The sequence below is a fragment of the Cyprinodon tularosa genome, unplaced genomic scaffold (genome assembly GCF_016077235.1).
Source record: "Cyprinodon tularosa strain WSP-4 unplaced genomic scaffold, ASM1607723v1 ctg230, whole genome shotgun sequence".
Taxonomy (NCBI): Eukaryota; Metazoa; Chordata; class Actinopteri; order Cyprinodontiformes; family Cyprinodontidae; genus Cyprinodon; species Cyprinodon tularosa.
The window spans coordinates 1,042,560-1,066,327 of record NW_024038862.1 but is presented as its reverse complement, the minus strand read 5'-3'; the positions used below and the strand labels follow the sequence as shown (position 1 = coordinate 1,066,327).

At 37.3% G+C, this 23,768-nt stretch overlaps 2 protein-coding genes across 2 annotated transcripts in view; both read right to left on the bottom strand.

Moving 5' to 3' along the window:
• The window catches only part of pef1 (penta-EF-hand domain containing 1), a 53,345-nt gene extending 44,533 nt beyond the window's left edge, over positions 1–8,812 (bottom strand). Inside the window, exon 1 of the mRNA XM_038286831.1 lies at positions 8,689–8,812. Within this exon, the coding sequence (XP_038142759.1) occupies positions 8,689–8,709 (21 nt within the window). The 5' untranslated portion in view covers positions 8,710–8,812. The remainder of the gene's footprint in view (positions 1–8,688) is intronic.
• Positions 8,813–17,182: 8,370 nt separating this feature from the next.
• LOC119784655 (gap junction beta-4 protein-like) lies at positions 17,183–22,108 on the bottom strand. Its single transcript, XM_038286829.1, has 3 exons — positions 21,981–22,108; positions 18,233–18,721; positions 17,183–18,061 (listed from the first exon to the last, which is right to left on the bottom strand). Exons 2-3 carry the CDS (start codon positions 18,620–18,622, stop codon positions 17,459–17,461), a joined length of 993 nt encoding a protein of 330 aa, XP_038142757.1. The 5' UTR covers positions 18,623–18,721; positions 21,981–22,108; the 3' UTR covers positions 17,183–17,458.
• Positions 22,109–23,768: the final 1,660 nt, after the last annotated feature.

Below are 23,768 nucleotides of genomic sequence, written 5' to 3'. Positions count from 1 at the left end.
GTGGCATCATCTACAAACACAACACTAAGAATGAGCCTAAGTGTATTCAAATATAAAATAATTTTTAACAATTATAAAAGACAATATAACACTATCTTATCTGTAATTTAACATTATCCAAAATAAACAGCCAGATTCAAGCATTTTTACCAGACATTAATGTTTGTACTAATTTACTTATAGACTGTGTGGAAATCTATGTAAGATAAAATCAATGTTTATATTCTTCCTTTGTTTGTTCTTGTCTTTATCCGATTTCTAGAAGTATAAATAGTCAATAAAATAGAACTAATAATATGTGGAACCCTAATTATGCTTTTTAAACGAAAAACAGCAGATGTTTAGGCCCCATTTCTTGTTGTTGTACTCTATAAGAGAAATAACACCTGCTAATAATTATACCTGAACTTTCTCAAAGAGTCATAAAAAAAATGAAACCAGTAATAGCAACTAAATATTGGTAAAAAGGAAACACTCACTTTTTCTTTTTTAGTTGGCTGTGGCTAAGAATCAGAAATGTTGATGGCTTACAGCCTTTATTTGCCCATTTTGTGTCTTCAGAACTCCTGGCTGACTCGGAATATTTCGCTTTATAAAAGAAAAAAAAGGTTTTTGTTTTTTAGTGTACATGATATTCATTTTTTTTTTATTGGGACTAGTTTTGTAGCCTAATATTTATTGTAGTAACCGCAGCATTCTAGTGTGAATCAATTTTCAATTTTGTGCTCCAAGCACACCAGGACTAGAAAACAGCCAATCAGAGAGAGAGAAGGCGGAACCTAAGGCAGAACAACCAATGAGAGTGGAGTTAAACAGCGCAGCACAGTTCCATGCGCTGCTGCGTGAAAGGGACAGGAGAGACCAGGCAGAGGAGCTGCGAGAGGAAAAGAAGCCTCTGCTGCGATAACTACTGCTGTAAATTATAAACATGTTGCTCACATCCAATTATTGGTAGGGACAATTAGGTCGGTTCAAAATTTTGGTAGGGACATGTCCCTATGGTCCCTATGCAAACCTACGCCCATGCATAGAATACAATACAAATCCTATACAACTCATTGAGATGAAATCCGCTATCACCACTAACTTTAGCCTCATGTAACACAGTTGGATGCAATTCAAACATGGTGTCCCAGATGCTGTTACAATCTGCACACTTCAATCAAAGAATTCTAATGTTTGATTAAATTTATGAAATCAGCACAGAACTTGGTGTCATTTGCTCAGTAAGCTCTATAGACACCCATCAATCCACTTTAACACCTTAATTACAAATTCCATTTAAATTGAAATTTAGTTTTACTGAATGGTAGCCACTGTACTATGCAAATAAAATTTAGATCATCTTCCTTAGTAGATGAAGCGTAACACACAATGCAATTCAGCTATAGTTAAGAAAAAATATGTAATTGCAATAGTTAGTCCCTGCCCATTCTTTGCAGGCAGGAAGAGAAAAAGACACATTAGCATTTTGTGAGACAGAGTGAATCATGGAGGAATGCAGTGTCGTAACAGTTGGTGCACACCAACCCCTAACTGCATCGTAAAACCTCTGACCCCAGGAGATGGGGTGTTCTTAACACTTAGAATTACACTGCAGGGCTTCAGGACATGAAGACAGCAGGGCGCCTCAGTGTTATAACTAAAATAAGAAGAGAACAATGGCATCACACACTACAAAAATTTAAAGAAAAGAACTTATTCACCACTACCAAGTTGTGTTGGCACCCATTTCGTCTCCAACCTGCAGACTGAAGGGAACCCCAGGAGTGGGCTTTGGCGCCCAGGTCACATGATCAGAGGTGAGAATCCAGGATCAAACATGAGAACACACAACAGGACGACCGCTGAGCGACTTGCCATGCCCCAATTCTTTATCTGCTGAATCAGAAGGTGTCCAGAATAGCAGTCATTCCTGGAGTGCAGAAACATCTGGATACAGACCCGCTTTGATGAACTTTGGTCAGCCTTTCGTGGTCGACAGAGCAGGACATAGAAACCAGCAGACCAGTCATCTACTGAAACCCCCGTCCGGGTTTGTCTATGATCTTTGTGGTCCCGACTCACTGCTGATTCCCAGCTGTAGCAGACTCCCCCAGATAACGCTTGAGTCCCTTTTGTTTTCAGCCAGGCATGAAAAGCAACACTCAAAAGAGACATCTGTTGCCAGGTCCTGTGAGCAGCACTTTGCCCTCACGTGACAGCAGGAAAACAGTTCGCCTTCACTGACCTTCGTAATCGCTCAACAGCGTTTGGCTTTCATACAGCAGTCCAGCAGAAGATGGGCACAGTTCAGCATCATCATGTCTTTGTTCAGCAACAACAGCGGCCTGATGCGGTAATCAAGAAGATCCCTTCAAATACATCTTCCCATGATCTCTGAGCTTAAAAGACCCTTCCCCCAAGATTGCCATCAAGTCAGAAGGAAGGAGAACTGCCAGAGAAAAAATAATACAAAGTAATTAAAAAGCAAAACTTATATTTGCCACATTTTGTTACTTTCACTACTATAAATAAAATTTATCTTGTGATGCATCCTCCCGTGTGGCTCTAGATTTGTTGTTGTTATAGCACAAACGGCCAACTGCCCCAAATCCTGAACTGCAAAAAGAATAAACATAGATATGTGTCAAAATAGTCCACGATCAGATGTGCCAGAATTAAGAAAATAATGACACTTACTGTTCAAAATCAATAAACGTCAATACCTCGATGACATTCACTCTGCTTGTGCCAAATATCAACTACAAATTCTAAAATCAAAACCTCACAAACTCCTTAAAGAATTAGAACAAACTCTAGAATGTCCTAGTACTGATACTTATAAAAGTTGTGATTGAATTGCACTTTGTCAAATACTTATGAATTTCATATTGTTCTACTAAATACCAAACATCCTTATCATTGTCCCACGCTTCAAGACAAAGTCCTATTTTAAAATTTCAGAAATTATTTACATTTTATTTGAATTCCATAGCAGTTTTAACCAAAATTTTCCTCAAAATTAACAATTTACACCCAACTGTATATAATCAAAGTCAGCAGTGATGCAGAAAACTATCAACAATTTTAAATGTAAATAAACATGGCATAGATGTTATTTGAAACCGTTCAATTTTAGATGATCAAATCTAATTCAGTAGAAGCTTCTATATCACATACATCATATTTTAGCAAAGCAGGAAGGCCATATGACTCTACATTAAAGAAATCCATAATTCACTATTGTTGAATGAAAAAAATCAAAATTATTGATTAACTAATTTACCATTAACCATATCCAAAAATTTACCAGGAATTAGGGTCTACTTCTGCTTCTCCCCTGTTGATATAATAAAATTATCATTTTGAAAACAATTTGAAATCTATGTCACTGTTATATAATAATTTGCTGAAAAACCAAAATATCATAAGATGTTCCACGATTTCTCCAAATCTTCCATCTAGTATTCAAACTAGACTGAGATTATGTAAATTTCAAAGTTCCATCCGTAATATCTTATCTTTGTAACATCCCCCTGTGTTTTCATATTTCCAAAAGAAAAACAATTTAGAGGTGGAAAAACAAAAATGGAAGAACTTTCCCCCATTATGCTAAAATTTCAACATGTCCAATAAGTTACCCATAAAAAATATAAACCAAGTTTATTTAGTTAGAATTTAGGTTAGTCTGTTAGTGTTGTTAGTCAAAGTGGATAACACAGTTTCCTAATAACTACATTTATCTGCTTTAAGCCAAGGCTGAATTCTCGTTTCATATTAATTTCACTGCACAAGCAGATGATTCAGCTCCAACCAGATTGTGACACCAAAATATGTAATCGTCATTACCTTAAAATTGTCCGTAAAGCCGTAACAAAAACATATTTATGAAACAAAACCTTTACTGTCCCTAGATAGTTTAAAATAAGAAAAATATCACACAGCTACACACTAAACTGAGGTCATATTTACACAGACCATCCTAAAACCCATCAAAAGCCATCTGCCTACACATTCACTCTCATTCACACTCAAACAGACTCATCAACACCCCATTGTAAGAAAGATGCAGGATGTTACCCCAGATTTCAAACCAAAATTCGTCCTATGAAAGTCTTAAACACAATTATTATAACACCATGGTTGAAAAAAAAAGAAATCATCCAATAGGTCCAATATTGTTCAGTTTTGAGTGAACCTTTTGTAAAAACTCCATATTATACACACAACCGTATTTCATGATAGCCCACTGTTATTAAATGGCTACCTAGACCCCCTGTAGGAAAACCCAAAAACCGTTCATGTGGTCATGTAATATGCAAAATGGGCTGCACACGAAGATCGTCCTACAACAAACAAAGTCATTCATTAGTGTTTCAACATGTCCCACATTAACAGTGTAGAAAACACTGTTAAGCAGAAAAACATCCATATGTTCTTGTTTTTGTTCTCTTGTTACAATCAGTGAGGGTGTTCCATCCTGTCAGGAAACCTAGAAATTTAAGTGATTGTCAATGTTACAGTATTATAAAAAACAATTGGATCATTCCAGTGCTCCAGCCTGGAACTGATGCAACACATTTCACCCGCTGAGAAAGTAAAAACATCTGTAAATCTGTTATTTTGTACTTTTCTTCTCAACACAAAACACAGTCCTAAAAGCAATTCACATCAAAATCCAAGAATCCTGAAAGCGTGAGCTGGAAATAGCACAGAACTGAAGCACTCCCAAAATGCAAATAAGGGGGGTCAATCAGTCCCCCTGCTGTGAAACACAACTTGTAACCCAAATGGAGACACCTCTGTCCCACAGAAGCACATTTTAACAGAAAGTTAGTAATACAACATCCAGCAAAAATATTTAACAATATTTCAGAACACAATCTTGAAACTCAAATCACTTCCGCACGATCTCAGCACAATTCAGATACAGACAGACGAATAGACAGCAGCGCGTGGTGGAACATACAGTACTATATAACGGGGGGAGACAGACACACAGCAATAGATCAACCCGCAGCCAAGCACGCACACAAAGACAAAGAAACATACAAAACACAGAAACACAGACAACGTTGTAGTTCAGTCAAGAAAAGACAGAAAAGAAAAGAAAATGTCAGGTGCCGGCTAAAGGAATGTATGACGCATCTTTTAATTTTCCAACTTCACTTTTACAAAACCCTTTTATTCTCATTTCAACTTCTCAGTCCTACACTTCAGAGCTGGGTCAAGCTTGAGGCGAAAATAAGCCTCAATTTAGTTTATTCGATCACCCAATCCGCCCAGTGACAAAAGGTTTTTTTCTTTTTTAGCTGGGGAGAGCGATTGAACCCGTATTAAATCAAATAATTTATTTTAGTCCTTTATACTATAAGCAACCCGATTAAGGGTGCCAAAGAAAGGTGATCCAACCTGCTATTAGTCCTTTATTTTCCACGAGTGATACAACTCGGTCCAATTAACCTGCTATTAGTCCTTTGCCATGAGTGATACAACTCGATCCAATTAACCCAAATAATTATAAGTCCACTGGAGATGAGTCGAAATCTCCGGGCTGATACAAGCCCCTGCTAATTAATACACAGACACCCGCAATTCTTTTTTAGAGGCACAGGCATTGTTCCTCAGGGCTAAAGAATAAATTAATCTTTATTAATTAATCAATTAACCAATTAATCAATCAATAAAACCTTCTTTTAAAAAACCCAGCTTAAGTCAGAGTTAACGTAAAGGCTCTGTTTGAACTAGCCACAGTTCCCTGTAATGTGTATTTATTCATATCCTTAAACAACCGACTCTTTTAGGAGAGATTCTATCTACCTCTGCAGCTTCTGAATTCTGTGAGGCCGCACACAGCAAATCAGCCCCGGTCCGACCACACGGCGCTTCAGACAACTGAAAAATAATCAAATACTGTCTTACCACACCGAAGCGTCGGGCCGAGACGGATCAATCAGGACCAAACAGCCGCCCGCCGAGATTCCAGAACCGGCACGAGCCCCCAATTGTTAAGGAAGAAAATATTCTAACATAGTTAACTTTGGAAAAAGGTTGGCTTTTGATTCTTCCCTTTCCAGGTCCACCCGGCGAGCTGCGTGTGGTCTCTATGAAAACCAGCATTGCGAGTTGACATCACAGAATTACAGAGTTTAATCCAATATAAGACAATGCATACACTTAGAAATAAGACAATGTACAAACCTACACCAGAAACTGCAGAACAACAGAGACATACATTCCATTACCTGACATAGGAGAAAGCAAAGACGTACAAGACATCTTTGGAGAGTTTGCAAGGGCAAAATCTGATTTGTTAGTTCTATGTAGAAAGCTTTATCCTCTTGTATTTAATTTATTCACATGAGGCTGGCCCTTGGTCCTCCAACCAGAAGCTATCTCTGACACTGCCTAGCGCTTCACCTAATCTACTGCAAACATCTGGGGTCATTTGCTTCTTTGTTTTAACAAGAAAAGGCGGAAAGCTTGTCCTGGCATCTAGAATTCTTAAAGTCATAAAACACAAGATAAGCTTCCACAGAATTGATGTGGAATGCGGGGGCCTTTTTCCTGATTCAGTTTCACACCATCCCTGGTTGTTTATTCTGGAAGACTTTTGACCTTCTGTAAACCAAGCAGAAATCTCTCCTGCAGGCTTAACTGTTATTCACCCCCCAGGAGATACTCATTCTATGGCCTGGTGCTCTAAATACTTACCCATTAGTAGTTTTAAATCATTAACACAGCCTTGTTCAAAATTAAGAAATATGTTCAAGTGAGAGTGTTTACACATGCCATAAGATTAACTGTATTAAAAGCTAAAAATAATTATTTTTCTTTAACACTGCCTAGCTCTGTATTTCCTGGATGGGGATGCTTGTGGAGCAGGTTTACAACTGCCTTTTGTATCTCTGCTTCTTTGTCTACGTCTGCTTCTGTCTCTTTGAACCCAACTCGGCCTCAACAGATGGCCACTAACACTGAGTCTGGTTCTACTGGAGGTTTCTTCCTGTTAAAAGGGAGTTTTTCCTCTCCACTGTTGATACAAGCATGCATAGTGTGAGGTATTGTCTTTAAATCAATAAGCTGTTGCAATCAATTGGTTTTCCTTATATAGAAAACTTGAATCAATTTGACTGTATGATATGGTTGAATTGAAGTACCTTGAGATGACATGTTGTGAAATGGTGCTATATATAAACACATAGAATTGAATTTAACACAAGTTGCGATTTTCAGGCTCGCATTGTGAGAAAAAAATTTGAATGATTCTGAATTTGGAATCAAATGGTGGAAAGATTTGAGGTCAATCAATCTTCCAATATAAAGTTGTCAGAAATCAACTCATGAGAATAAACTTGAACAATGTTTTATAACTTTTGGCAATTCAAATCTTGCATTTCATATTTTCTACTCTTCAACTTATCTCAAAGTGCGGTGTTGACCTTCCCCTCCTTTTTGTATTTTTTTCCATTCATTTATTTTTTTTTAAACATTGTGTCTTTTACTAGCCTGACGTAGTCCGACTCAATTCTAGTCAGAATATGAGTCTGATGCTGCTCCATAGAGCTGTGATTATGGGGCGTGTTTCGAACGAACCAGGAAAAAAAATGCCTCTGCACTCAATTGGATAGATCTACAACCAATAAGAGCAACGGAGTGCGTGACGTATGTTAAGCGAGGCATAGTTGTTGTCCACAAAAATCAAACCGTGCAGTTTCGCGTTTCTCTGTTCCTCTTTTAAAATTAATTTGCTGTTGATATCTTCTAGAACAGACCTAATAGCAGAATCTACTCACCCAAACTCTCCAGCGGCAGCCATTATTGTTGTCACCCTAGCGCGCTTTGGTCACGTGGTTGATTACGTTACTGTTGATCATCTGTCCATCATCGTATAAAGTCCGCCCTGACAATTTGATTGGATCGCCTGACAGTGGGCTTTAATACTCGCGCTACTAACTCAAACCTTGTGGGCGGGACTAAGTTCTGACTGGCACCCAGGCTAGTCTTTTACATGTCAAAAATAAATTAAAATTGATTTCTTTAATAGATATATATAAATAAATTGAGGAAATGTAAAGGATAAAAATGAATCAGTTCAATCATCAGTTTTCAAAAAAAGAGGAAGCTTCGGAAATATTTAGTTAGTGACCACAAATTACAGGGAACCACAGGGCAAGGAAAAATAAAAAAAAATAAATGAGAAAAAATACATCAGATAAATTTACAAAAACGAATAACAAAACATGGATACAAAAAAATGATAACAAATAAAAACATGGAGCCATTAGATAAAAACATGAACAATAAAAACTAACCAGATAAATTAAGCAGAAAAAGCAAAGTGAAAATCTAATTTCTATCCGTGTAAACTGGTAACTGGGATACTTTCCTTTATCCAACCTTTTAACGTTCTCGAAAATACTGTTTTACAGAAGAAATTCCATTCAGTTGAACTCAAGCCATTAAGAAATGTAACCATTTCTAAACAATTTTATTACATATTGCAGACAATAAGAAATACTAAACCATAAAACATACAGAATGAGGTAAACTGGCTGAAACCAACCTTAGCTAACCATAGGCTAATGAACGGCTAACGTAGCTCGACTGACTTTGTCATAAATATGTTATGAGACAATTATTACTCTTTTTAGGTTACAAATTATGTGAATGGAGTTAAAAGAGGAAAAGATTAAGTAACAGTACCTGTCCGTGAGAAAAACTCATGATTTGTTTGAGAAATCTTTACTTCCTGCTACAAAAAGATATCCGTAATAAGGAGAGCAACGCCGGTTTTCCGGCGCTTCCCATTGGTCAGTTTAAAGCCCCCGTTTGAACGCAGCTCCTGATTGGATGACTGAGTGTAACAATGTTGACAAATGTTAAATGGGGAAAAACAACAATAAGCACCTCCCAGCTGACTCAGTTTTTTTGTTTTTCCTACAAAGCTTTAGCAAAGTCTCAGTTTTACGTTTCAAAACGCAATTAAATATATTTTAGGTATATTAAAGGTTCATGAAAATCCAGAAAGGGGACAAGCAATACAAATGTATTTTTATTATTGGAAGTATTTGACCGAAGTGAAAACAATATTTGGCCTTGGGTCCTTATATAAGTGTCAAAGGATGTGCATAGAAGTTAAGGTCATTTTTTAAATGAAAAATGTTAGGGGGCATTTCTGCATTTAATTCCTTTTTTCTTATTTTATGTAACTAAACATAGACTAACACTGGAAGAAATTGAAAGAGAAATTGAACTTTATTGATCTCACAATGGAGAAATTCTCTCTTTGCATTGCACCCATTCCCTTGGGGAGCAGAGGGCTGCCATTTTGCGGTGCCCAGGGAGCAGTGTGGGGTTAAGGGCCTTGCTCAGAGAGCCAGAATATGGGGATCAAACCGGATACTTGCATCCTTCTCAGACTGCTCAGACCAAATGTTCATTAAACCAATCCTTGAAAAATTGGAACTTGTTACAGTGTAATGTGAATATCTATTATTCACATTATTGTAGAATGCAGTGGGTGTATACCACTTTCCAGTGTAGCAATATTTGTTTAAGGAACTCTTTTCTTTTCTTATTCAAAAACCCTGTAAATTTAAACCTTCTTTTTCTTTTTTAACATGGTCCTGTCTGGCAATGTGGCAATAGCAATAATTGTCTCGATGTCTTGATGATGGATTTGCATTGTGAATTGGTCTGGAAAAATTCAAATTTCTCTAAATTAGTGAAAAGCTAATTCGATCATATCCCAAATTCCTCCGGATAAACTTTGGTTTCAAACACAAGATTCATCTTAAACTGTAGTATGGTTTTCAACCATGCTTCCCTTGCTCTTTGTACATAGTAGTTTTGTTTAGTTGAGTTTCCATAGTCTTAGTTGAGAGTGTTAAACTGAAATATGTTTGACTTGGAGCTGAATTATTTTTGTTAATAAACTCTTACATTTTGAACAGAAGTTGTGAGGAATTTATTCCATGTTGTCATTATGAGTGTTTAAACATCTCACCCACATGCAGAGATTCACTCAGAGAACCAGGGGAAAAGTTTAACAGGTTTATTGAGAGGTTGACAAAAACAGAGAGAGATTATATGCAGGGTTATCTCAGTGGGACTTCAGCGGTATGGCGAACCGGAACCGGAAAATCTGAAGGGGAGATCACAAAGATGAGTTCAAGGCCCCTAGGAAAAATGAGAGTGAAAGACTGGTGAATTGCTGGAGAATCCTCACGTTAGGGGGATTCTTGGTTTCCCTTGGGTCCAGTTTGTGGGGGTTTAATCCAGAGATGAATGAATTCATTGGAGGGCGGACAGGCAGACTAGTGTTAGGTCAAGAGGAGCGACGGAATGGACTGTCACCAGGTTTTCCTGAATGGGGCTTGAACAGATCTGGTGAAGGTTTCCCCTTGCTCAGTGTGACTAGAATTATTCCTTCCATGGGGGGTAGAAGGACCAGGCTTATCCAGCGGTTCAGGAGGGCATCCTACCGGAAAACAAAGGCAAAGACAAAGCTTAGACTCAGAGAGACAAAGCAAAGGTTAGACTCAGCTAATCTCAGTATGGCTATGGTACCCAATACTGGTAAACACTCTGGCGTCGAGGTGGTGACAGCCCGTTGCTCAAGTAGTCCTCTGGTAATGACCCAACGAGCCGCAGGTGTGCAGGGAGACCCAAGGAGGACAGGGCACCGCCTGGTAGTGGAGAGAGGAAAACACAAAAAACAACCCACACAAACTGGAACCATAACACTTGTATGTGTAAAATTTACTGTTTGACCATGATTTTAATTTATTTGTTCTAACACACAGCTAATAGGATGTGTGTTCATAAACAATATATAACAGCCAAAATCATATCTGATTAAATTAGAAACTTCTCACCCCTACCTGGGAGGGCACTAAACATGTTAAAGTATCAGAAATTGTGCCTGTCTCATTGTAGGTGCAAGTGTAAAAATCTCAAACACTTCAAGAAATTCCTGGTTGACCTATTCTCTGATATTCCCCAAGAAGTAACGGTAAAAAAAATTTTGGACCACATCTTAACCTGCAATTAACTATAACATCAAGTTCCCCAATTATAAATTGTCTCTCACATGTATCTTCATAATTCTTATCTATTTTTGGAACATATTAGTCAGTGTATCTTGAGAAATTTACGGCCTGTTTTAGAAAACTTACATCTATAAAGTTGATTATAAGATTAAGAAAATTATAGTGCTATAATGTATTTAGTGATTTCCTTCTCTTATTCAAGTGGAATATATATTTTCCCCACAGTTTAAAAAGAAACTGTCAGAACAATTTTATGATGTAGGCATTTATTGTTTCAATGATAAATACAAAGTATAAACACAACAAAATTTTCAACACTTCTTAATCCTTCTCAATATGTATTTATTGATTGTTTCTTTTATGAAAGTAGTATTAAAAGCAGTTTATGAAGTTACAACATTTGTTCTGTTGAAAAAATAAGTTTCATAAAGCAGACAGTGATAAAATAGTTTTGAAAACATTTCAGCTTTAAGACATTTACCCCACTGTTTCTTTCAATAAATTGCGCTGCATTGTTACTTTCTTTATCTGTTAATCAATAGTGGTTGTTGCTTTTTTCCATGTCAGTAGGTTAATTCATTTGGTCTTTGGGTCTTGATTATTTACACCCCTTACTATGCTTTTAGCTAGGAACATTTCATAGGGTGTAGGTAAAACTTGGTGAATCACATCTTTAGCGTTTGCGCTGCGCAGGGGGGTCAGTATTGAGGACCAACACTGCCATATTTAAAAATAAATACAAAAAGAAATAAATGCTCAATAAATAAATAAGCATACAATTAATTACCACCAAAAATACAATAAACAAATAAATGTAAGTAGAAATTAAATTATACAGTGAGACATAAATTTATATAACTCTTAATTAGTTTCTTTATTTATTTGCCTTTGTAATATTTACCTTATTTATTTTTTGTCCTTTATAGTCTTCAACTTTATTTTTTAATTAGTTATATTTTTAAGTATTTATTTATGTGCATTTTATAATATTTTTGTCTGTTTTATTCTTCCTTTGTATTTTTTTACCTTAGTTATTTCTTCGCCGCTATTTATATCTGCCTGCCCTTTTTACATTTCTGTATGCATTTCTGCATTATGGAAATGAGGAGGGGGTGTGTCCTAGAGAGTCAACTTCTGCTCATTGGTTGGTTAGCATTTTACTGCATCGGTCGAATCTACAGGAGGAGAGAAGAGTCTGAAGTCGAGTCGGAAGTCATTAGAACGCGAGTAGGGACTCGTGTCCTCGCCAAGTATGTTCTTGGCGAGGACAAACTTTGCCAAATACAACAAAAGATCGGCATCATAGCCAGCGGTCCTTCACACACGGCTCCGCTGGTTGCCGCGGTCCTCTCAACTTCGGAACATTTTCTTTTAAATTACGCATTAAATCTATGAATGGGCCATATGGTGATGCTTAAAAGTATAATGTTCTCGCCTCAAATAATCTTAAAATGTACTTTTATTGAACAACAGCAAGAGAAAAGAGAACATTTAACTTACTAACGTACTCTGAGTACTGTGAGTTAAGAAGTTGGGCCGCCAACCAATGAGCAGAAGTTGACTCTCTAGGACACACCCCCTCCTCATCTGTATAATGAGGCAGAAATGCATACAGAAATGTAAAAAGGGCAGGCAGAAATAAATAGCGGCGAAGAAATAACTAGGGTAAAAAATATACAAAATAAAACAGACAAAAATATTATAACATGCACATAAATAAATACTTAAAAATATAATAAAAAAAAATAAAGTTGAAGATTATAAAGGACAAAAGAATAAATAAGGTAATTATTACAAAGGTAAATAAATAAAGAAGTTAATTAAAAGAGTTATATACTTTTATGTCTCACTGTATAATTTACTTTCTACTTACATTTATTTATTGTATTTTGGTGGCAATTAATTGTATGTTTATTTATCTATTGAGCATTTATTTATTTCTGTATTCATTTTTAAATATGGCTGAGTTGGTCCTCCATAGTCCAGGGGTATCCTATCCCAGAAAAATTTGAAATTTAAACTCTCTAAAATGCAATTTCCTGCATTTTGCGGTGGAATGCAGCTAACTTTTTGTCTTTTCACCACACTACATTTGTCATGATTTTGTGAAGTATGTGAGCTTGACTAGAGGTGGTTTTTGATTGTTGTACACATTAAGGTTAGACATGCCTAAAGAGGATCTTTGTTGTTCCTGAATCACGTCCAGTAAAGTGTGTACAGATGCATCTGATGCTTCTACCGCTCCTTTGTTCTATAGCAGAGTGGCTTTTCTATATTTGCTGTGATCAGCTGGTAAAAAATAGTTTTAATATATTTTTATGCAAGAAAGTCCACCTCAAAACATTGTCTGTGCAGTCAGTTCACCAAGATTACGATCTTGCTTTATCATATTATTATGCTGTGTTAGGCTCTCTGATCCTCACATATCGATGATGTGCTGTCACTGGGAATCCCCAGCAGCAGCTGCCTCAGGCCATGTGGCCTCTTTTGGGCGATTGGAAGTAGACATATTTTGCTGGCAGGTTTAGAAATTTTAAGTTAATTTAGGCATTAATATATGGTTTCAGTGGAGTAATCTGACCTCCATCACCAGCGCTGTACATCTCTCTGCCACTTCCTAGATAAGCTTCTCTGATTGCTTGATGTGGTGCGTCAAACAGCAAAAATTTTATTATTCCAACTCAGGATCTGCTGCTTGTGAAATTTTGATCATTTAAGCAAAGTTTCCAAGGGGAAAATTAGGGCGTACCAAAGCTGTACATATCAAAAACAGGGTTTAAAATTTGTCTTTTTTTATTAAAAGGGCGTACAATATATTCCCATATTCATTGCTAGCTAAAAGCTTGCCTCTTACAGATAACCAGAAATAAAGACACTTAAACATAATACTCTTTTTAAACATACGAGTCAAAAGTTTTTTCCACCGTAGACTTCATTGTTTTAATTAGTCCATGTTGAGCTTGTATCGATAAACTGATAGAGGTGATTATAAATCCACTTTCAAAGATCACTTTAAGCAATGGTGTTCCTCAGTGTGCAAAATTCCTGTCAATAATTTGGGAGGGGTCCCCATCTCCCGATTGTTGCGCAATATCGATCTAAATTTTCTCAATATGCAGTAGGCCTATAACATTTCAAAGTCAAAGTCAGCTTTAATGTCAATTCTTCAGATTCACCAGACATAGAAGGACTTGAGAGGACGTTTCTCATTCACCAACAGTGAAACAGATAAAGTGCACAGGCACAACAGATAAGATCAGCTCCTAATACAAAAATTTAAACATTAAATTTCACAATAGAATATAAAATGTACAATAATATAAAATATGCAATACTTATGCTAGTGCAAAAAGGCAGATGGTAATGGCAGCAGAAAAATTATTATTATTATTATTATTATCATTATTATTATTATTATTATTATTATTATTATTATTATTATTATTATTATTATTATTATTATTATTATTATTATTATTATTATTATTATTATTATTATTATTATTATTAATAATTATGTAAGATATAGCATTTGTAACAGTAAAAGTGCAACAAAACAGTAAATAAATATAGTATTATACTAGAGCAGGAGAAAGTTTGTCCGGAATGATTTTTTTTTTGAGGGGGGGTCAGCTTAGAGTCCTGCACGGGCCGAGTTTTACCTACCCGCACCCGCCCGAACCCGTTAGGTTGACTACCGAACCCGACCTGTCACCCGCGGATATCTTCAATTCAAATCTGAACCCGACCCGTTGATATTTAACCCGCAACCCGACCCGTTAACACATCAAGTAATACGCTGCGCTGCAGAACAGCGCCATTAACACTGCAGCAGACGTGTATGCACTGACTGTGGCCTTTTTGGAGGGAAGCCCACACTGCCAGCAGGGCTTCAAGCTACAACAAGGGTGATCCCAGTGCCTGATTAATATAACATTTCTGAAGTCCATAACAACTCACACTCATAAAAAAAAAATCACCAACTACCCGCCCGCACTAAAAAAATATCCCCCGACCCGTTTATTTTTATTTATGTATTTTTCACCCGCAAAAGAGCATTTTAGTGGGTGACCCGTCGGGGACCCGCGGGTACCCGACCCGTTGCAGGACTCTAGCTCAGCTTCCTGACAGCTTGGTGGATGAAGCTTTCTGTGAATCTGGTGGAGCGGGCAAGAGCCGGAACAGACAGTCAGTCTATGAAAACACACACATGCACAAAGACTGTCTGTCTGTCTGTCTCTCTCTTTCATGAACGCACATGTCCTGCTTTAATCCAGCTTCTGACGAATGGAACTGGGTAGAATTTGTCCAGAGGAGGCCCGTTGAGGTCCACAAACAGGAGTGAAGACCTGCTGTCTTCACGCAATCCGTTCCGCGTTGCCGGTGTTATTAACTGCGGAAAAGCACATGGCTAATTTGCATATGCAAGCAGGATTGGCTGGCTCCACTTGGCAAAAAACAGAACATATTTGTGAATAAAGGTTTTGAATTTTAATACTGGACATGCTTAAAAACATTTTAGTGACATTTTTTTGACACAATTTAAGACCCCCTTTAAATTTGCTTTTGAGGCTTTCAGGGGGGTCTCATGGGTTTATCGGGGGTGGGGGGGGGGGGGGTGGGGGGGGTCTGAGTATTTCACACTGGTGTTCCTCTTCATGGAGTTTGTTTATAATGCTCTGAAAGAGTACTTTTTGCTTTTCAGCAGGATTGGGTAAACTGGGAATTGTTGTACCTAACATGGGTCTTTTTTTATTTTCCAGGCCAAGGACCCCAAAACTGATGGAGAGATGGAGCGGGAACCTCATAATTATCTATAGGTTGTATGAAATTGTCTTATATCAAGCTCATCCTATAGTCACTCTATTACAGATGGAGTCATGTAACAAAGTCATTTCGCCCTGGGATTATTAATGTATTTCTGATTCTGATTCCTCGTTGATGTGACAGGTGTTGTGAATGAGACGGTGTCCAGCTTGTGTGTGTCACTGAATGTGTGCATTGATGACTTAAAGACATATTTTGCCTCCATGTATCTGTTTAATGATCTTTTGAAAACCTGAGCCATTAAAAACGACTGAAACAATGCCCCAAAATGAGCCACCTCCTTGCGCACACCCGAGCAGCCTATCTCTCTTCCTTTGTCACGTGAACTCGCGCAGTCGCCCGCAGGGCATGCCAGATGCGCAGCATCATAGCAGTTCAGTAAGCGTCTTCAGATAGCAGGAACCGTCACCGACAGGCTGCTTCTCCCGTGCCCCATTAGCCAGGCAATATACAGATCAAGCAAAATCATTTTGTTGTGCGTTAAAAAGTCTCATTCAGCAGCACCAAACAAGCATTTTTGCCGACTGGTCACCTGATAAACTAGTTAGGCTAGATAAAGCTAGATAAAGTTTTACACTGTAGCCCAAGTCAATGACAGATAACGTGAGGATGACCACATAGGCTACAAATAATTTCGGTAGAGTTTGCAATTGCAAATCTATGTGTTAAGACAAACGTTTTCTGTTGTATAGGTTTTTTTAGGCAACATAATTGTCTTAATTGTATATTGATTTAGTAATTGCAGCACAATGCCAAGAAAGGAGGGTTTATCGTATTGAAAATCTTAAAAGCTGTTCACATTTTATTTTTAAGTGGTTTGTACAAAATTAGCAGGTATTAAAATAGCTATTATTTTGTAGGCTACCATAAGTCATATCCACATGACAAGACTTCCAGTCATGTTGCCCTAATAGCCCATTATTTAAACTAATGTGGCATATTTGTTAAAGCTATTATTATTATTATTATTATTATTATTATTATTATTATTATTATTATTATTATTATTATTATTGTCATGATGGTTAATATTATTATATTGTAGCCAGTCACAGCAGGGAGGCTCTGTACCATCACAATCTACCAGGACAGGAGATGAGAAAGAGTTCAGGGAAGACACAGAGACAGAAAAAGACCAGGATGAGGGAGAACAGATGGATGAGGGAGAGCAGATGGGTGAGGGAAAACAGGTAGATGAGCCAGATGAAAGAAGAAGAAAGATGAGCAAGCGTACTACTTAAAAGTAGTGGTGTGACTTTTTTCCATTGAAAACTCACTTTTAGAGAATGTTACAAATAAAAGTCAAATTTCATTCAACATGCGTGTGTATTTTTTCTTTTATAATTAAGCGTTTCTCGTGCATTATAAAACAAAAAGTCTAATCAAACAACATCATTGCTACCCCCACACACTGCCTCCAAGGACACCCTAGAGGTCGCGGACTCCCTGTTGAGGACCACCACCGTAGACTTTTCTTCCACTACACTGTTGGTGATGTCCTGATTTGATGCAGTAGGATCCACTCTGACTGAAGATTTAGCCTCCAAGGGCAACCGAGAGGTCGCGGACTCCCTGTTAAGGACCGCCTCCGTAGACTATTCTTCCACTACACTGTTGGTGATGTTCTGATTTGATGCTTTAGGATCCTCTCTAACTGAAGATTTTGCCTCCACGGGCAACCTAGAGGTCGCAGACTCCTTGTTGTCGACCTCCACCATAGGAGGCTTTTCTTCCATTATACTGTTGGTGATGTTCTGATTTAATGCTGTAGGATCCACATTGATTGAAGATTTTGACTCCCATGGCAACCTAGAGGTTCCGGACTCCTTGTTGGAGACCTCCTCTTTGAAAAGCTTTTTTTTCACTCTACTGTTGGCGATGTTCTGATTTGATGCTGTAGGATCCACTCTGAGTGAAGAATAGGACCTGTGTTGGACCTTTTTCGTAATCTTTTTGATACGTTTGAAGATGAGGTAGATCATCTCACAGATACACATGAAGATACAGACTGCAGAAGAGACCACCATGAAGAGGGTGAAGATCTTTTTCTCTGTGGGTCGGGATATGTAGCAATCCACTATATTAGGACAGGGGAACACGGAGCACTTGGACAAGCGTGGCATGTCATAACCCTCGTAGATGTAGTACAGGACGTAGAGGAAGCCAGCATCAAAGCCGGCCTTGAGGATAAGGCTGAGCTGCAAAATGAAATGGATTTATGTCAAAACTGGCAAAGAAAATTCAAAACATGACTGTTACTTTTAGTGCATGAGAGTTTTACATATTTTCCCAGAACTTTTAACCACAACTTTACCTAAATGAAAAGCAAAATAAAAAATAACTAATGCTTGAAAACCCATTATTCTTACCAGATATGTCCACCAAAGCCCTCCACGTTTCTTTTCAGGGTGGGCGTACATGTGCTCCCCCTCGTGTTGTTTAGCATACTTCAAATCCTTCATCTCCCTGTATTTGACATGACCTGTGACCATGAGCGATGGGCATGTGACAAAAATGAGCTGCAGGGCCCAGAGACGGATGTGTGAGATGGGGAAAAAGTGGTCATAACAAACATTGACACAACCTGGCTGTTCAGTGTTGCAGACAAAGTCTTTGCTCTCATCTCCCCACACACGCTGAGCCGCCACCACAAACACCATGACCCGGAAGATGAACACCATAGAGAGCCAGGCCCGGCCAAAGGCAGTGGAGTATTGGTTAACTCCGCTCAGGAGCGCTTCCAGAGAACCCCAGTTCATGATTTCCTACTTATGTGTCGGTGATTGGACAGAACGGGTTGAAAGAGAAGTTGAAGAGCGTCGATATATGTGTTTGACAAATGTCTCGACAATTTCCACCTAAAAAAGAGGGAAAAAGAAAGTAATCAAAGAGTAAAGGTAGAGAAAGCTAAGGTTACAAATAAAGACATTTGAATTTCTCCAGGGAGGTTTGACAAAGACTTTACAAATTATGATGATGATCTGTTAGATCAAATGAAGGCATCTCAGTACATTTAATGTCTTAACATGGCACGTTTAATCCAAAATATAGTGTTTATCAAGACCATCTCAGTTGATTACATTGGATCCTGGTTATTATCTGGAGTTTACATTTTTACACAAAATCTGCACCTGCCAGGAACCCAAGCACACTCCCAAAAGTTCAGTTATTCTACACACAGATTGGTCAACTACTTAGGACAAAGTGTTTTGCCTAAGGGCAGATAAACATGTGCAAGAGGAGTACTGTGGAATCAAAACAATTAATTTCTGATTGTAACACCAATGCCCTTTTTCAACTCAGCTGCTCCCTGTAGTTGAACTTTTTTTTTTCCAGATTTAGTCATTTGATGTTTAAAGTAACTGTGTCACAAAAGCACGAACAACTATGCATTTCATTTATCCAGAATAACAGTGTGTTTCATATGCTCAGGTGAAAGGTCATGAGCACTGTAGAAACAGAATGATAGATTTATGGTGTTAAAGACTTTTACTCAAATGAAAATAATTGAGTTGCTCTTTATTTTTGCACCACTCATCCTCCAATCTACTCCAACAAGATTCCCTCCCTCAAAAAAAACAATGGCCACAATATAATGCTGGCGCAAAGGTTTACTCCTGTTATTCTAGTGTGTTAAGGGGAGTGTATTATTTGCCTCTCACCCAATTAACACTGGAGATAGGCAGACATTCAATTCAATTCAATTTAGTTGATTTATATAGCGCCAATTCACAACACATCTCAAGAGACTTTATAGATACAATTCAACCACATAATACAGCCACATTGGTTTAAAGTTATCTATTCAAGGAAAACCGGTTGATTGACTTTCATTTTAAGAGAAAATATGAATAGATGGAGACAAACAATGTCATCTATTTATGATTCACCAAAACTGTTCGCAAACTTCAGATTCTTTCTCTTCTAACCACATCACCTTCTACTTAATACAATTTATCTCCCTTAAATGGCCTTTGGTGAACAGAAAATGGGAATTGTTTCTCTTTCTTTTCACTTTTATCAATTAACACCAATTTTGTGAATTGCTCAACTAATACCTATCATGTTAACAGGTTGAGGTGTGGATTTCTCCAGTGTTACCATGTTCTTCCTGGCTCCCCAAAAAAAAAGATACCTGGAGGTTTTTTTTATTAATTTTCAAAAAAAGAAGCAATCAGAAAAGGTTGCTTATATTGTATTGTTAGGTTTTATTGCATATGTATTGAACCATTTTACTGACATCCCTAAAGTGAAAGATTTAACATGTGAAAAATGAGCATAACGATATTTGAGGCATCTTTACACAGACACCAAGTAGATTTTACACTAACAAAAAAGCCACTGCATTTTCCCTGATGTTACCTTAAGAGTCCTTTATAAAAAACAAAGGCCCTGCTGCAATGTTGATGAGCTGTGTGGAATCCAAACAGCCAGCCAATAGTTTCACAAATGTATTCCAAGTTTCAAGAATATTTTACATTCAGTCTTTAGGGAGTTTTTTAAATGTGACTCATTATACTTCAGTGGGTGACTCATCGTTAGAGCCTTCCACTGTAAAAAGGAAAAATTCTTATTCAGTCTATTAGCTTTAAATGTTTGAACAGTGTTTGAAAAAAATGTTGCCTAACAGGAAGCTGCATTCGTCAACGTGATTCCTATCAGAGTCTGACGACTTCAAAGGACAGATCGCTTTCTTTTTGTGTTGTGATCGGATTGATCTATTTCCAATAATTCAGTTTTTATTTCGGCTTGATTGTAGAAACTTGATTTTGTTATTCAAGTGCAGCCATAAATTTTTTTTTTTTGCGTTTAAAATTGCCAGACTTTTCAATAAAAGCCAGAAAAATTGCCCCTCTTTTACATTTACATCTCATTCGGATAAACGCTGGCAGCCTGACAGGGGAGAAAAAAAAAAGTTGGATAACAGTTTCACCGCACACTGTTTCATTTAAGCTCTGTCTCGTCTAATCCCTCGTATTTGAGTGATAAAAAATAAATGTAACGGGTTATTTTCAAGAATTGTCTTAAAGGTTTGACACAAAGTGACAAAATAAGCTCTAGTTCTTACAGCCTTTATGATATCTACTTGAAAGTCTTGGTATTTCTCAGCCTTGGTGAACTGCAGATATGTTTTTAGCGTCTTACATCTGTCTTAATATTTGAACACCTCACTGAAACTTAAAAAAACAACTTTCTTGAGTCTTTTCTGCTTACTAAAGCAAAGACTGCTCTTAAAGTAGCCTCGCAGTGATTGGCTATGGTACTTTTTCACTTAAAAAATACTTTCAAGTCTCAGATTTGGTCAAGTCATAACTATAACCAGTTTCCACCAGACATTATCTTGGTGCATCTCTTATGTTTGCTATTCCTCTCAAAAACAGTGAAAAAATATATTACGATTTATCTACTTTGAGAAGGTCTGCATTGCTGGAGTGCAATTTGTTTTCCTATTTGTTTCCAAATGCAGCTTCCCCTACCCTGCCTACTGCAGCTGACCTCATCATATTTTTGCTACAGGTTTGTCCTTCGGTTTGTTGTCACAGAGCACACACATCAACCCTTCCCATCACTCTGCAATGAATTTGAAACCCGCCTGCTAAACAACAGCAGTTAATATATAACCATGGTGCATTTCTTACAGGAAAAATCCATTGAAAGTAGCATATCAGTTATTCTACGTCATAAGTGAGCACTTCAGCAGAAGTGACAATGGCACTTAAACTCACTCTCTGAGTAATATTTGTTGAATATCCTTCTCTAAACCAAGGAATCAATACTGGAATGCAATTTTCTCTAGAATGGTGTTCAGGTTCTCTTTTGTAACTTTCCATTTTTAGGTTGAACAAAGATTTTATTTTTCTATTTGTAATTTGAGTCCTGAGTAGAGCACAAACAATTCAAGCATAGTTCTTTCTCATTTCCATATTCAAAGACTACTTTTACGTCTTGTAGTTAAACTATTTAAAATTAGGCAGAGCTTAATTATCTGTGCTTTTACAGGGCCTTTTCTTGACACTTCTTTGTTTTTTTAGTGTTCAGTCAAACAATGGCATAGTTCAGCAACCAATTTCTATATTCAGATTTCTATCTAAAAAGTAAATATATAGAGAGCCTTACCTTGAATAAGGAGTATGAGGTTTTAAAACACAGATATCCAGCCCGGTTGATCAGAAAGAGTTGTGTGTCAACTCTTCTGTCATGCATGGGAAATAACTCTTTAATCACCTGGATGTTTTTAAGTCAGTTGAAGATGGGTGGAGCATTTTAGTCAGAAAGGTGTAACCCAATGGTAAATCCACTATGTATAGTCAGAGGATGAAAAAAAACAGGCAAGTAGTTTGAGGAAGGAAGAGTCAGAGAGATCATGTTACAGAAACGAAAGCGAAAAAAAAGGGGTATGCTTTTAGGGTAAAAATAACTTTTGTTTTTTCACATTGTGACGCAAAACAAATGCAAACCTAAATGCATTTTACTGAATTTTAGGTGACAAACCACTAGACAAATGTGAAGTGGTACAGTTTATTCTCAGTAAATATTCACAAACTTGTGACTTTTCAATTTGGTTGAAGCAAAGTGATACAAAAGCCAGAAATTTGAGTTGTTTTCAAATTGTGCCATTTCCACCAAGCTTCTCTGAAGCAATACTTCAAAATTTAAATAAAAAAATGGAAATACACCTAAAATCCATACTACCCCATATATAGCAAGATTAACTGAGAAAAGCAGCTGAAAAGGTTTACACTTTAGTGGGTGCCGAAGTTTACAACTCAGGTAGGTTAATCTGTCAGTCGCATTAGCGGTTGAGGAACACACGCAGGTGACATTTTGCATGTATTTAACAGGAAGTCATCATCCACATAGCAACACATGGCAGCAAAATCAGCCTATGGGGTTTCTTTTCTTCAGCAGGCACAAGGAGGCAGTTCAGAGTTTATGGGAATATGGGGCTAAATTGACAAAAATCCAGGAAATAACCTTTGCAGAGGCTATAAAGGATTCAAGAATGGTGCAGAAACATACATTTCAATCAGGAAAAGCAATTAGATACAGCCAAAGTTAGACTTGTTTAGTTTAGGTTTAGGATTGCAAAACAAAAATAAATTTTATTAAGAATGATTGGCAACTGTTACAGCAATTGGTTGTTTAAAGATGTTCTCTGGACATACGAGACAATTATTACTCTTATTAGGTTACTAATTATGTGAATGGAGTTAAAAAGAGAAAAGACAAAGTAACCGTACCTGTCCATGAGAAAAGCTCATGATTTGTTTGAGTTCAACAGATATAAAGATATCTGTAATAAGGAGAGCAATGCCTGTTTTCCGGCGTTTGCTGTTGCTCAGTTTAAAGCTCCCGTTTTACATTTCGAAATGCAATAAAAAAATGTAATAAAACTGGACAAACATTATAAATGCATTTGTATCATTGGAAATATTTGTCTGAAGTGAAACATTTTTTGGGCATTGGGTCCTTATATAAGTGTCAAAGAATGTGCATAGAAATTAAGGTCATGGAATAATGTTAGATAGGCATTTCTGTATTTTATTCCTTGTTCATTATTTTATGTAATTAAACATAGACTAACAGTGGTTAAAATTAAATGAGAAATTTAACTTTATTGAGCTCACAATGGAGAAATTAACATCTAACCTATCCCCTTGGGGAGCGATTTGGTCTTGCTCAGAGAGCCAGAATGCCGGTTGTGGCGATGGAACCGGCCGGGTACTTGTAACCTTCTCAGAGCAGAAGCAACCCTCCCAACTATTCCCACAGTTTATCATCTTTGTTTTCCGTTTTTGTTTATTAGTCCGGAAAATTATGTCATCAAAAGAATGACATAACTGTCATCACACAAGGGTTTTTTCAATATCATCGTCGCAAAAAGTGCAAGAACTATATTAAAAT